The 13,587-nt window shown below is 35.2% G+C and overlaps 1 protein-coding gene across 4 annotated transcripts in view; it reads left to right on the forward strand.

Annotated features, from left to right (window-relative positions):
• GEMIN2 (gem nuclear organelle associated protein 2) overlaps nt 1-13,587 on the forward strand; it is a 20,768-nt gene continuing 7,181 nt past the window's right edge. Inside the window, exons 1-8 of one of the 4 annotated variants that reach the window (XM_033108601.1) lie at nt 1-234; nt 634-718; nt 2,137-2,226; nt 2,508-2,567; nt 5,409-5,522; nt 7,263-7,307; nt 8,535-8,603; nt 13,030-13,140. In XM_033108601.1, coding sequence (XP_032964492.1) covers nt 98-234; nt 634-718; nt 2,137-2,226; nt 2,508-2,567; nt 5,409-5,522; nt 7,263-7,307; nt 8,535-8,603; nt 13,030-13,140 — 711 coding nt within the window. In that variant the 5' untranslated portion in view covers nt 1-97. Of the gene's footprint in view, nt 235-633; nt 740-2,136; nt 2,227-2,507; nt 2,568-5,408; nt 5,523-7,262; nt 7,308-8,534; nt 8,604-13,029; nt 13,141-13,587 lie in introns of all 4 variants that reach the window. The other 3 variants (XM_033108600.1, XM_033108602.1, XM_033108603.1) reach the window with 3 other exon arrangements.

Consider the following 13,587-nt stretch of genomic DNA (forward strand, 5'->3'; position numbering starts at 1 on the left):
CTCCCTAAGCCTCGCCGCTTGCTCCACTCTGCGCCAAAGATGCCTACTTGTGCGCCTGCGCTGTGACCTAAACGTGGGACTGGCTGGATTGGAAACTATGGCGTGGGTACCAGCGGAGTCTGCAGTGGAAGAGTTGATGCCCCGGCTGTTGCCAGTGGATCCCTGCGACTTGACAGAAAGTTTCGATCCCTCCGTACCCCCGAGGACGCCTCAGGAATACTTGAAGCGGGTCCAGTGAGTGATTTGGCTTGTGCGGGTGGGCTGTTCGTCCTTCCTGCTCCAGAGCACAGCGCCCGGTGCTTTGCGGGACCCCTAGGTTTGCTAAAGCCCCGCCTCTGTTCCGGTCCCCAACCTCCTGCAAGTTCGGATCGGAGCAAGATCACTTGTTAGCATTTTTAGGTGGACGAGTTTCAGTGAACTTAATTATATTAAACTTGATTATACATGGCAAGATGTGTGCTCTTAGATTTCCTTGCTTTCAATATAATTTCAGAAATACATTAATTAGTACCTCAATTGCAATTCTGAACTTTTTGTCTGATATCATAATAAACTTTAGAAATGGATAGCTTGTTTAACTGCAGATGAGCAAAACTCAATAGTAATTACATTTCTTGCATTTATTATTTATAGGATCGAAGCAGCTCAATGTCCAGATGTCGTGGTTGCGCAAATTGACCCAAAGAAGTTGAAAAGGAAGCAAAGTGTGAATATTTCCGTGAGTTTTATTACCCGTCAGGTGACTTTTTTACCACTACAAATGAAAAAAACAAAGCTGTTCCTATAGTATCCAACAGTATCAATTACGATGTAGGTCAAATTTGACTGCCCCTACGAAGTTAGACATTTGTTTGTATTACTTTTTCCCCTTCAAGGACAGTTGACATTTACTGCCGCCAAAGAGGCTTTAAGTAACCCTGGCATTCATGGAGATTTGCTCTTCATACTTTCAGGACATGATCCAATCCTAAAGAAGTCTTTAAATAGGTTACTTATGCTGTCCTTTATTTTGAAGTAACCTTTTTCCAGTTGTCTTCATAATTATTGTTGGACTGTTTAATCTTAGTGCAGTTTGCATGGTCTAATTTTCATTATGTTTTGTTTTTTAAGACTTAGAAACCCAAATATCTTACACTTTTTTTAGCTACTTGCACACTGTAAACATTTTCATTCATTTATCCAGCACATTTTTTACTAAGCAAGTAGGTTGTGCCAGGCACTAGAAATATAACCAGGGATGATGAAACAGAAAAGGTCCCTACCCTTGTGGAGTTTACATTCTCCTGAGGAAGACAGGGTAAACCAGCAAACAAGTGAAATAATTACATATTGTGACTATTGATATGAAGAAAATTAACATATAATGATCAATAAATAACAAGAAGAATTACTTTTCTTTTTTTTCAGGTAGAACTACTTTAGATTGTCACAGAAGGTCTCTCCCAGGAGGCAGTATTTAATTTAAAGTCAAAGGAAAGCAGCAGTTTTAAATTGTGATTATTCCTTTTCGTTTTATGTTCTAAGTAATTCCCTTATCAGATGTTTATAATTAGGAAATTTTAATATTTCATATAATTCCTTTTTAGAAGTTTTTAGTTGGTGGGAGATGATGTCTTATATACCTGGCTTTAAAAAGTGACCTCACAAAGTTTTATTTCAAGGCAGTGTGTGATCAGTTGTGAACTGTATGCTGTTTTTGGAAAAAGAAGTAGACATTTTAAAGTCAGATATCTTAAATTATTTGAGTACATTCTGACTATACCAAAATTTTTTATCTGGGATATAGCTCTTTTTTTTTATAGCAAACTGTTTTTGCTGTTATAGAAAGGTAGGGCTAGATTGTGTCTTCAAGACTCATATCATTTAGATTTCTTAGAAACTGCAACTGTAAACCATTCCAGATTGCTGTTATTAAAGTGACTCTATAAGGATCTTTTCCTAACATTTTAAACTCACACAGAAATAGTAAAATGAAATTCCTGCTCTTTTGCATGAGCAAGAAGTACTTTATTTTTCTTGTACAGTCTTAATCATTTACTTTCTTGTTCACTGTTCATATTGATTTTACTTGGCAGGGGCATGAGACTCTAGTTATAACACTAACATTGATGGTAAAAATTATGAACTGATCTCTAGCTTTCAGGATGCCAACCTGCTCCTGAAGGATATTCCCCCACACTTCAGTGGCAACAGCAGCAAGTGGCACAGTTTTCAGTTGTTCGACAGGTAAGTGTACCTTAATCTTTTAATCAAATTAAACACTACCCCTCCCTCCCTCAGATTTATTTCTGTTCTTAGATTTTAGTTGGGAAAATGAGGTTCATGATTCTGAAGAATAAAGAAAAGAATATTTAAGAATCAATTACCAAATTATTATTATAATGACTAGATGTAATAGTTTGAAACATATCTTCCCAGTTGTAGAATTGTTAGAATGTTGTGCAGCACTTTATTTCTTTTCAGTTATCCATTCTCTGAAGATCACTGTCTACCTCTTCTTCCTTTAGAGTGTGAACAGACATAGAAATCACTGGAAATCACAGCAGTTGGATAGTAACGTGACCATGGTATGTAAGTTTCTCTGTTGAAGTTATACAGTGTATACCTATTTGAAATTGTCCATATTTACTTCCAGTCTTTAAAAATTACTTACCTAGTCCATATAATTTTCATTCCCTCCCATCTACCATTAATAGTAACAATTTCATTATATTAGTAGCCTGAAAAGTATAGAATCAGCAATGCAAGCTTTTATTTTTATGACACTTTTAATCCACAACATCTTCAGAGACTTTGGATGGGTAATTGTTAGGCCCCTACAAGTTTTTAAGTTTCTTCTAGACAGTTGTTTTTTAGGAAATAAACACATTTTCAGTATTTACAAAAAGATTGAATAAAGGCTCATTGGATTTTCCTGGTGAAAGAATGGTGCCAATACCAGTGACTTTTTACTGAAGCCTGTCATGCATACCGGAAAGTAGTATTTCCTACATTTTATCAGCTTAGATATAATATTAAGCTCTCCAGTAGATATGTTACATCTGGACTACTGAATGAAAAAGGGAGTTGGAGAAAAGATGAAAACGCTCTTCCAGGGCAATACTGTTTTTGTTGGGTTTTTGTCTGTGAGAGTTTTTTAATTTTTGTTTTTTACATTTCCCTCTTTTTTAAATTTTTCAATTATAGTCGACATACAATATTAATTTCAGGTGTACTTCAGGGCAATACTTGAACATTTTAGGGAGTCTTCCTATTCTTCCTGAGAATTAAATAAAAGCTGTTTATCTTCAGAGGAAAAAAATGCGCCTACGCACACAATTTTGTTCACAGTTTCAGATATTTCATAGATTTCAGATTTTAGAAGCTTCCTGTAGGCCATGCTTCCTAACATGTTTACATGATGACACATTGGGATAAATGAGGCCACTTGCATCTTGCGTAGTCTTCCTGACACTACCAGCTGAAATCTGAGAGGTTTAATATATGGCCTCTCTATGTGCTTTTCCATACCATCTGGAAGCTGTGCTCTAGGAAAAGTATGAAGGGGACTGACATCACCTGCCCAAGACCACTTAATTCATAAAAGGTATAGTTGGGAGCCACTGAAGTTTGTCTGACTCTAAAGCCTTTCGCTATGCTGTGAGGCCTCTTAGTGAGAAGGGAGTGAGGGAGAGAGAGAGATTTTTTTTTCTTGCTCAATGTAAGTACTTTGGGTACATACATGCTTACTAAATCAAAAAGAAACCACATCAGTAGCATTATGATATAATTTTGTCAGAAATGGAAATGACCTAACATAATTGATTCGATAAATTATGATCCATAAAAACTGGAATATTATATAACAATTAACATGGCAAATGTAAACATTATTAAAATAATAAAATGAAAATTTTTTAAAGCACACTCTGGTGTCAACTATGTAAATGTAAACATTTATTTATTGATTTTTAAGCACCTGCTATATTTAATAACCAGGATATTCATTGCTACCTGAAGCGGAAACAGTCTCTGAGCTAATGGAGTAATGGGAAAAGGTAGATACATTGTTCCAGGACAATAGGTTTTAACCTTTAAGGGTCTCATATTCATCCTGAGACTCTAATGAAAGCTTTCCTCGGGGTCAGCCCAGTGGTTCAGGTGGTTGGAGCACCAGGCTCCTAACACCAAGGTCGCCGATTCTATTCCCACATGGGCCAGTGAGTTGCGCCCTCTACAGCTAAGATTGTGAACAACAGCTCTCCCTGGCGCTGGGCTGCCATGAGCAGCTAGAGGTTGGCGTGAGCTCCTGTGTGCTGCTGTGGGCTACCGTGTGTGGCCGTGAGAGCTGCTGGGAGCAGCCGAGGCTACGGGTGACCAACTGCCTCAGCATGGTCCTGTACACAGGGCCAGGGTACTGTGTCCTACACAACTAGACTGAGAAACAATGGCTTGAACTGGAGTGGCGGGGGAGGGGGGAAGGCGGAAGAAAGGGGCGAGGGGAGTAGGGGGGAGAAAGCTATCCTCAGGGGGTAAAACTTCACCTTTGCAAAGGAATGTGCAAGGTGATGTGTATAAATAAAAATTATTTTGTAAAGATACATGGAGCTGAATGCTTCTCCCCACTGGCCCTGCTTTTTCTATCTGGTGATGTAGAATAAATCTATTCCTTCTTTGACTGGCCAGCCCATCAAGTATGTGAATGAAGTATGTAATCATGTCTCCTTTTCTGGAATAAACATCCTTCATTCTTGTAAGTGTTCTTATTGCGGTTTACTTTCCCATACTAATTTCCACCTGTAACATCCTTTTTTGAACACACCCGTTCTTGTCAGTGTCCATTACAGTGTGATCCAAACTAAACATGTCCCACATGTAGTGTGACCACTTGGGACTGTATTAGTTTCCTAGGGCTGCCCTAGCAAAATACCACAAACTGGGTAGCTTAACAAATAGTAGTTTATTTTCTCACAATTCTTTAGGCTAGAAGTCTAAGATCAAGGAGTCAATAGGTTTGGTTTCTTCTGAGGCCTCTCTCTCCTTGGCTTGCAGATGGCCACCTTCTCACTGTGTCCTAATATGGTCTTTCCTCTGTGCACGCACATCTTTAGTGTCTCTCTGTGTCCAAATTTCCTTCTCTTACGAGGACCCTGATCAGATTGGATTTGGGCCCACACTGTAGCCTCACTTTTACTAAATCACCTTGATAAAGACCCTATCTCCAAGCACAGTCACAATCTGAGGTACTGGGGGGTTAAGGCTTCGACGTATGAATTTTGGGGGGACATAATTCAGTCCATAATAGGCACCACATCTTTGTGTTGAGGTGGTGGGAATATAGAGGAATCCTCATTTCTTTTTTCATAGTTCAGTATTTAAAAAAATACATAGGAATAAGTAAGTTTGGTTTTTTGCTTTTTGTTTTTTAGCCAAAATCTGAAGATGAAGAAGGCTGGAAAAAATTTTGTCTGGGTGAACGGCAATGTGCTGAAGGGGCTCTTGGACCAACTAAAAACGAAAATCCTGAAATAGATTATATACAAGTAGGTGATAAATGGCTAAACAAAGCAAAGTATCCTAATGTTTGTGCATCATTTAATATAAAGGGTCCACAAGCTACAGCCTGGGCCAAATCCAGCCCACAGCCTGTTTTTGTACAGCTAAGAATGGTTTTCATGAGCTAAGAATGGTTTTTAAAGCATAAAAAGCAAACTAACAATATGTGACTAAGACAGTGTGTGGCCTGAAATATTTAGTTTGATTGTTTACAGAAAATGTTTGCCAACCCCGACTTACATTATTAGCTCTTTAATTTAAAAACAGCAGCCTAGTCTCTAAAACAGTGTACTATGACCTTTTTCAGGTTGGCTTCACGTCTTTTATGTTTTAGCTGTGTAATAGTTTCGTGAGTTCGATAGGATTTTTTTTTTTTTTTTTTGTCATGAATAGGCATGGGTTGAACAATGAGTGATGAGTAGTCAGGGAAACAGGAAAACATATGACAATTGGAGAAGTACTTAAAAATGATTGGTAAATTGCATATTCTGGAAATGAAGTGTTGAGTGTATATTTAAATTTCACATGGCTTTATTTTAATCACAAATTATGTGGACAACTCCTTGTCCTTCAGGATTCACCTGCCATCAAGTTTGCCGATGTTTTTATGGAACCTTCTATATACATCTGCATTACTGCTAACTCCTTATATATATTATGTTGTTCTGTTCTGTTGAATAGGTATTTATTATTTGCTATGTGGTAGCACATTGTGTTTTTCCATTTAAAACTAATTTATCCCAAAAGTGTAAAAGGTCCAAAAATCACTAAAAAGACCAAGAATCCAATTAAAAAAAGAAAGAAAAAACAGTCAAAGGATTTGAATAGACATCTCACAGAAAGGAAATACAAATTGTACTTACATAAGAAGATGCACAAACTCACTTGTAATGGAAATGTAACATACCTACACTAAACTGCTATTTTTTCAGATAATATGTTGGCAAAGAAAGCCTGATATACTGTGTTGATAAGTGGTTAAAACAGGCACTCTTACACACGTGGGGGAAGTGGAAATAGATTCAGATCTCTAGGGGAGCTGTTTGGCTCTGTTTCTTATACAACCTATTTTTCTTTTGGGATAATCCCTAATGTATGTTACATTTCAAAAATGTGTTTTAATTGAGAATTAAAATTTATTTATTTATCTTCTCATTACAAAATATCTACAAGTCACATATACCATATGATAAAACCATTTAAAGATGCAAGAGTTTAATACATGTATTCTTAAGTTTCTCACAAGTTAGTGCTATTTTCATAATCAAGGCTCCCAGTGTTAAACTCCAAAGTAGCTTTTTAAAAATTGAATCAGATTAGGTTTGAAAAAAGTCATTCTAATTCAAATGCCTTAATTCCTGAAAATGTTAGCTTTAGCTCAAGATTTTCAAAAAGGATCATACGTTAATGTTATAGCATCAATAGTATCAGTATCATTTTTAAAAATTTCATACTTTAACATTTTTAATTACTAAAATCATTCTTTATTTTTAAATTTACTTTTCAAATTTTAAGCATTATTTTCTTGGCCATTACCAATGTATTATAATAGTTCATGGAACATTTTATTGTCAGGGGCAATGAAGGAATTTTGTTTCATCCATTCTTTGTTTCTAAATAATAGTGTGATGAGAAATTCACCAGTTTGGGAATAAAAAAAAAAAAATGAAGCTCCCCACCCCCCCAATAATACCATTTAGTAAATTTCAATCTCATTTTTCTTTCAGATTGGTTTTCCTCCCTTGCTTAGTATTGTTAGCAGAATGAATCAGGTAAAATCCATCTAATAATAAGAATGTATACATTCTTTTGTTTGCTTTGTGAATGAAAGTATTTGAATACATTTCCTGAGTATTTATAGTATGCAAGACCCTGTTCTAAGCTGTTTAACAGTTCTTATTTAATCCTTACTGCAACCCTATATAGAGAGTTATTATTAATATCCCTTTTTTAGAGATGAGGAGATAAAATTAGAGGTTAAGTAACTTGCAGGTAGTTTTTCAGCAAGTTTTAATGGCAACAATGGGTTTAATCCTAGATTGACCTAATTCTAGAACTGATGGTCCTAAACTATTCAGTTGTGTACCTTTCAGTTATAAGTCTTAGATTCTGGGGTTTGAAGTAAATACTAAGGTTAGATTGCTATTTCTAGTTCCAGATATACTACATATCTCATTAGGAATGAAATGCAGTTGAGCCGTGAACAACATGGGGGTTAGGGACACTGACCCCACACACAGTCAAAAATCCACATGTAACTTTTGACTCCCCTGGAACTTAATTTAAGTACTACATAAATTTCTTGGATAAAAGGGGAGAAATACGGACTTTGGTTCAGTTTTTTAATATTAGGAACTCTGTTAATCTATTTAAAGAGCAAATAAAAATTTTGATGGTTTTGTCTTCAGATAGCATTGAATATGTGAAGATACTTTTTTCTTTTTGGTCATACTCTGTTGTAAATCATACTGGTTGACAATTTCACTTACTTGATATTTGCATTAAGATAACTTTAGTGGTCATACTAAATTCAATAAGTGTTTTTTTCAAGTGTCCAACTATATTCGAATAAGCCAGAGAACATTTTCAACAATTTGATAAATTCTAGTTGTATAGTTTTAAAACAGATCCTTCTCTAGCTACCTTTATATTTGTACTTTGTTTTAATGAAAATACTCTGGAAGTATTTATGCAAAGACTTTTAAAAGCATATGGAATTCTTCAAGTAGTTATAAACTAAATTAGTAGTTACGAACTAAATCCTAGGATTTAAACCAAGCTATTGATACTTGAAAGTGTGTATTTGTCTTAAAAGCCTTTTCTCACTGAGTGAATCATCTGATCAAATTACTAAAGTCATGATTTTCTCTGGAAGTCTAAAGAATGGGGCCATTTTAAACATCAGAATTGCTTTCTTACTAAACTTAATGAAACTCTTGTTGAATCTATCAGTATTTTATTACTAATGCATTTCTTCCCCCTCCTTCCCCTTTTTTTAGGCAACAGTAACCAGTGTCTTGGAGTATCTGAGTAATTGGTTTGGAGAAAGAGACTTTACTCCAGAATTGGTAGTATTACATCTTTTTATTTTCATAATGAAGCAAAATTATATATACTTATATATGAGACATGACTACAGTATTTATAGATATGTATGTATTATGTGTGTATGTTTAACTATGTGTAACGCAAATTATGTTTGTTTCCAGTGAAATAAGGAAGTTACACAAGAATGTAAATCAACATACTACTTACTTCACTGAGAAAGCCTTGCTTTGGAGGGAAAAAAAGTGTCAGCTAAACAGTTGATTTCTATCCTGGACAAGCTGTTTCTCTTGTTACAGACTAGGAAGAAACAGGTCACAGACTAGCAGCCAATTTGCAGACCCCATTTTGAGCGGCATTGGTTTAAAGAAGTTTGAAATACATTTTCTAAAAGGCCTTGAAATCCGATTCACAAAAGCATATCAGAAATGACAATAGCAAGCACTTTTTGTCAGGCATTGTTCTAAGGACTTTGTATATAACTCCTTGAATCCTGTAAATCAACTAATAATTTCCATTTTACAGATAAGGAAACTGGAGCACATAGAGATTCAGTAACTTGCTTAAGGTCACACAGATTGTAACTGGCAGAGCTGAGACTCATGCCCAGACAATCTGACTATACTCTAACAAGCATGCTACACCGCCCATTTTATCGCTTTATATTCACAGCTCATTTTTCACCTTCAAAATTAGGTAATTTGGATGGACATTATATAAATAAATTATCTATTTAATACCTCAATAAAAAGTTTTATCTAAAGTTAGATTTATTTTATTTATTTATTTATTTTTTTTAAGAAGGGTGCAGCTCACGGTGGCCCATATGGGGATCGAACCAGTAACCTTGGTGTTATTAACACCACGCTCTAACCAACTGAGCTAACCGGCTACCCCAGATTTCCTTTTCAAAAACAAATATTTTTCACATTTGCGTATATTTGCAAAAGAGTGTATCTGAGGCTCCAAAGCTCCCTGTGAAATCATGAGATATAATCTCTGCCTTCCAGAAGCTTATAGTCAGCTGGGAGAAACCAACAATGCCGCACAGTGTGTAAGTTTCCCAGCCTGCCATTCAAACAAGTGCTTAGAAAAGTCTCTTCCGTAAGTAGAATGACCATATTCTTTATCACTCGATTTTCGGTTTAGATTTTTATACTTTCTTTTAAATCTCTACTATATAACATGTACTTTTTAAGGAAAAAAAAAATTCATTTTTAAATCACCGTTTCTGGTTCAGTGATCCTACATATCTTTTGCATAGTTATAATTAATGTACATATTCTGGTTTTTCTGGCTCATATTTCATATACATGTTTCTGTGTGATAATGTAATTCACATAAATGCCATTGTCTTAATATCTCATAGTTTACTTTGATTCTCATTACGGATCATGACTAAATGATAAGCATTTATACTAATTTCTTAGGATATTTCTAGAGTAGAATTACTGGATGAAGGTTTTATAAGCCTTTGTTACATTCTGCCAGATTGCTTTCAGAAGAAATGAATGAGTTTATAATGCATCAGCAATGGATGCGTCAAGTTAGTTCTCTTCCCTGCAGTCTTACATTAAGTAGAACCATATGAAATGGCCATTTCTGCAGGAGAAAAACATTTGAGGGGCAGCCAGATGGCTCAGTTGGTTAGAGCGCGAGCTCTGAAAAACAGGGTTGCGAGTTCTATTCCCACATGGGCCAGTGAGCTGCACCCTCCACAAATAGATTGAAGAAAACAAGCTGCCTCTGAGCTGCCAGAGGGCTGGGTGGCCGGATGGCTCAGGTGGTTAGAGCAAGAGCTCTCAACAACAAGGTTGCGGGTTCAATTTCTGCATGGGATGGTGCACTGCGCCCCCTGCAACTAAAGACTGAAAACAGCGACTGGACTTGGAGCTGAGCTGCGCCCTCCACAACTACATTGAAGGACAATGACTTGGAGGCGATGGACCCTGGAGAAACACACTGTCCCTCAATATCCCCCAATAAAATTTATAAAACAATAACAAACAAACAAGAAAACATTTGATTATAAGTAATTCCATATGATTCAATCCAACATTTTATGTAGTGAATTTATAGTAGTACATCAAAGTAAATGTAATTTACATTTCTTTCAATATAAGTAAAACAATATTTTTCCCAAGCATTGGTATATTAGCTATACCTTCAATAGATAACTTGTTGGGGCAGCCGGTTAGCTCAGTTGGTTAGAGCATGGTGCTAATAACACCAAGGTTGCCGGTTTGATCCCTGCATGAGCCACTGTGAGATGTGCCCTCATTTAAAAAAAAAAAAAAAGATAACTTGTTCAGATTCTTAGGCTACTTAATTCACTGGAATCTAATATTGAATTTTAAATTTTAGATCAGTTCTTTCTCAATAGTGACCTTTTGTCAGTATTATTTATCTGATCTGTTTTCCTTCTCTTCCTTTAACACTCATTTTTAACTCTTTGTTGTAAGATTTTTTGGATTTTTAAAAAAACTTGTAAAGGTTACTCACTCAAGAGGATGATAAGTTTGGCTTTTCTTATTAATTAGTGAAAGCATATTACTAAAAAGCTATATTTTCCAGAGGAAGCATTAAAGTGTTTCTGAACCACTGACAACTGGTTTACTAAACTTTAACTTGATTAATCCTTAGAGTCTTAATTTGAGTAATTTGTCTCTTAAATCAAGAGTATTGAATTCCCCTATCCAAGTAACCATACCATCAGAACTCTTACTATTAAGAATGTCAGGGTTTTAAAGTAAAAATCTGTGTCACAGGAAGTTTGCATATAAACCAGCAAAATGATAAAGGGACCTTTTTAAAATTACTTGTTATTACTTGTCTTTTTTGAGAAGTACAGCTTTATTTTGGATTTTGCTTTTATCATTTAGTGTTGTCACAGTGTACTCACTAACTTTGAGGAAAGGGAACCTTTCAGCATAGGTACATCTTTGATAATCAGTAGAGGTTTAAGCAACTTCTAAGTGGAGACCATTTGAATGCCTGAATACTGCTAGCTTTACGTAGTAAATGTATGCCTGAAAATTTGAGTCAAGTTGAAATGTCTAATAGCTTTTTTAATGTAGAAGAAAATTTTGCTCACTATTTGTATAAGAAACCTGGATGTGGATCTTTTTAAGAAAAATTCTTATTGATTTTTGTGGTTCCTCGAGGACCTAACTTTGTGTGTTGTTTAAATTTAAAATTTGTTGTAATAGTCTTCAGTTTTCTCCAAAGTGATACCTTGCTCAGAATACACTGAGTCATATACACTGCTGATGAAAATATAATTTGATATGTTTCCGAGGTACAAGCTAGTGATTATATCTCAGAAACTTTTATGATCATATGTACCCTTTGACACCACCATTTCATGTCTAAGAATTTAGTCCAAGAAATCAGAGATGCTCTAAAACTTATGTTCAAGAATATTTATCACACTATTTTTTATTACAACAGCAACAAATTAAACATCCTAAGTGCTCAACAATAGGAAATTGGTTAAGTAAATTATGGTGCATGCACAATGGAACATTCATTCCACAAATATTTTAATTAAGCTCCTTTTATGTTCTAAATCTAGACTGAGTTCTAGGGTTATAATATCTGTCATTATACTGTCACAGAATTTTGGTAAAGAAAAAATAAACCAGCAGTGACAGGAAAGTATGGTAAGTGCTTGGTTAAAGAGTATTTATATAAGCACCATGTTGAAACTAACATCTCTTGTTAATCGAATTTAACATCTTGGGAAATGTTTATTATGTATTACAAGTAAAAAATATGGCTACAAAGTGGTTACTTTATTAATATTATTCAGTGATGAAACTTTGTTTTTAAAAGCTGTATGTCTACATAGGAAAAAGATAAACATTTAAAAAATTAGCAGAAAGTTTATCTGGATGGTGGAATTGCAGGTTCATTTTTCCTTTGTGCTTTGTGTATTTAGTTTTTCTGCATTAAGTATATATAACTTTTGTAATTGAAAAGAAAAACTCCTTTTAAAATGGGATGGGGATAAATTTAGCTTGCCATGGTATTTATAGTATCAAAAGAGTTCCTTTGTATAGATCCTGGGACAGTTATAAAATTAAAAAATGATTTGTATACCTGTCTATAGAGGGCAAAGAAAACAATGTATCTTAATTTTTACAAGGATTTATACAGATCTTAATGTAGTTTTCTACTATAAATTAGGGCTTTAATTGTAATAAGAATCTCCAAAATGAACTCTTTGCGGGTAAAAATATTTTGAAGTATCTAATGTTCTGTATCTATAGTTAGAAGATACAAAAGCTATCACGTGGCTTTTTTGTCTGTATCCAAACATAATACAGTTAAATGTTCTGTGAATTTATTCATAGCAAATAACCAGACACACATAAGACATTTTAAAAAATAAGTTAAAACATATGGTACAATATATGCCTACTTCTTACTTTTTAAAATTCTATTTAGGGAAGATGGCTTTATGCTTTATTGGCTTGTCTTGAAAAACCTTTATTACCTGAGGCTCACTCACTGATTCGGCAGCTTGCAAGAAGGTGCTCTGAAGTCAGGCTCTTAGTGGTAAGTTGCAATATGGTGATAAAGAAGGGTTCCAATGAAATAGGAAAACATGGAATATTTTATTAGTCAGAATTACTTTTGGCTACATAATAGAAAGCCCAAAATAACAGTAGCTTAAATAAAATGGAAAATTTTCTCAGATACAGAAAGTCTGAAGGTAGGCTGATCAGATTTAAGATGGCAGTAACCCAGGCCTTTAGTTCTGCCACATGTGGCTTCCATCTTCTAGCTCACCTCACCATCCAAGGTGGCTGCTGGAGCTTCCGCCATTATATTTCATTATAGGCCCTTGGAAAGAAGAGAAGAAGGCCATCCTATTTAAAGAAGAAGGCCATCCAGATGTGCAGAGATTCCACTGTACATCTGGCTATAAGTAGCTCATTGGCCAAAATTTAGTCACATGGCCATAAGAAACTATGGGGAATGTTTGTTTACTTTTAGCAGGGT

This window comes from Rhinolophus ferrumequinum, chromosome 6 (assembly GCF_004115265.2).
Source record: "Rhinolophus ferrumequinum isolate MPI-CBG mRhiFer1 chromosome 6, mRhiFer1_v1.p, whole genome shotgun sequence".
Taxonomy (NCBI): Eukaryota; Metazoa; Chordata; class Mammalia; order Chiroptera; family Rhinolophidae; genus Rhinolophus; species Rhinolophus ferrumequinum.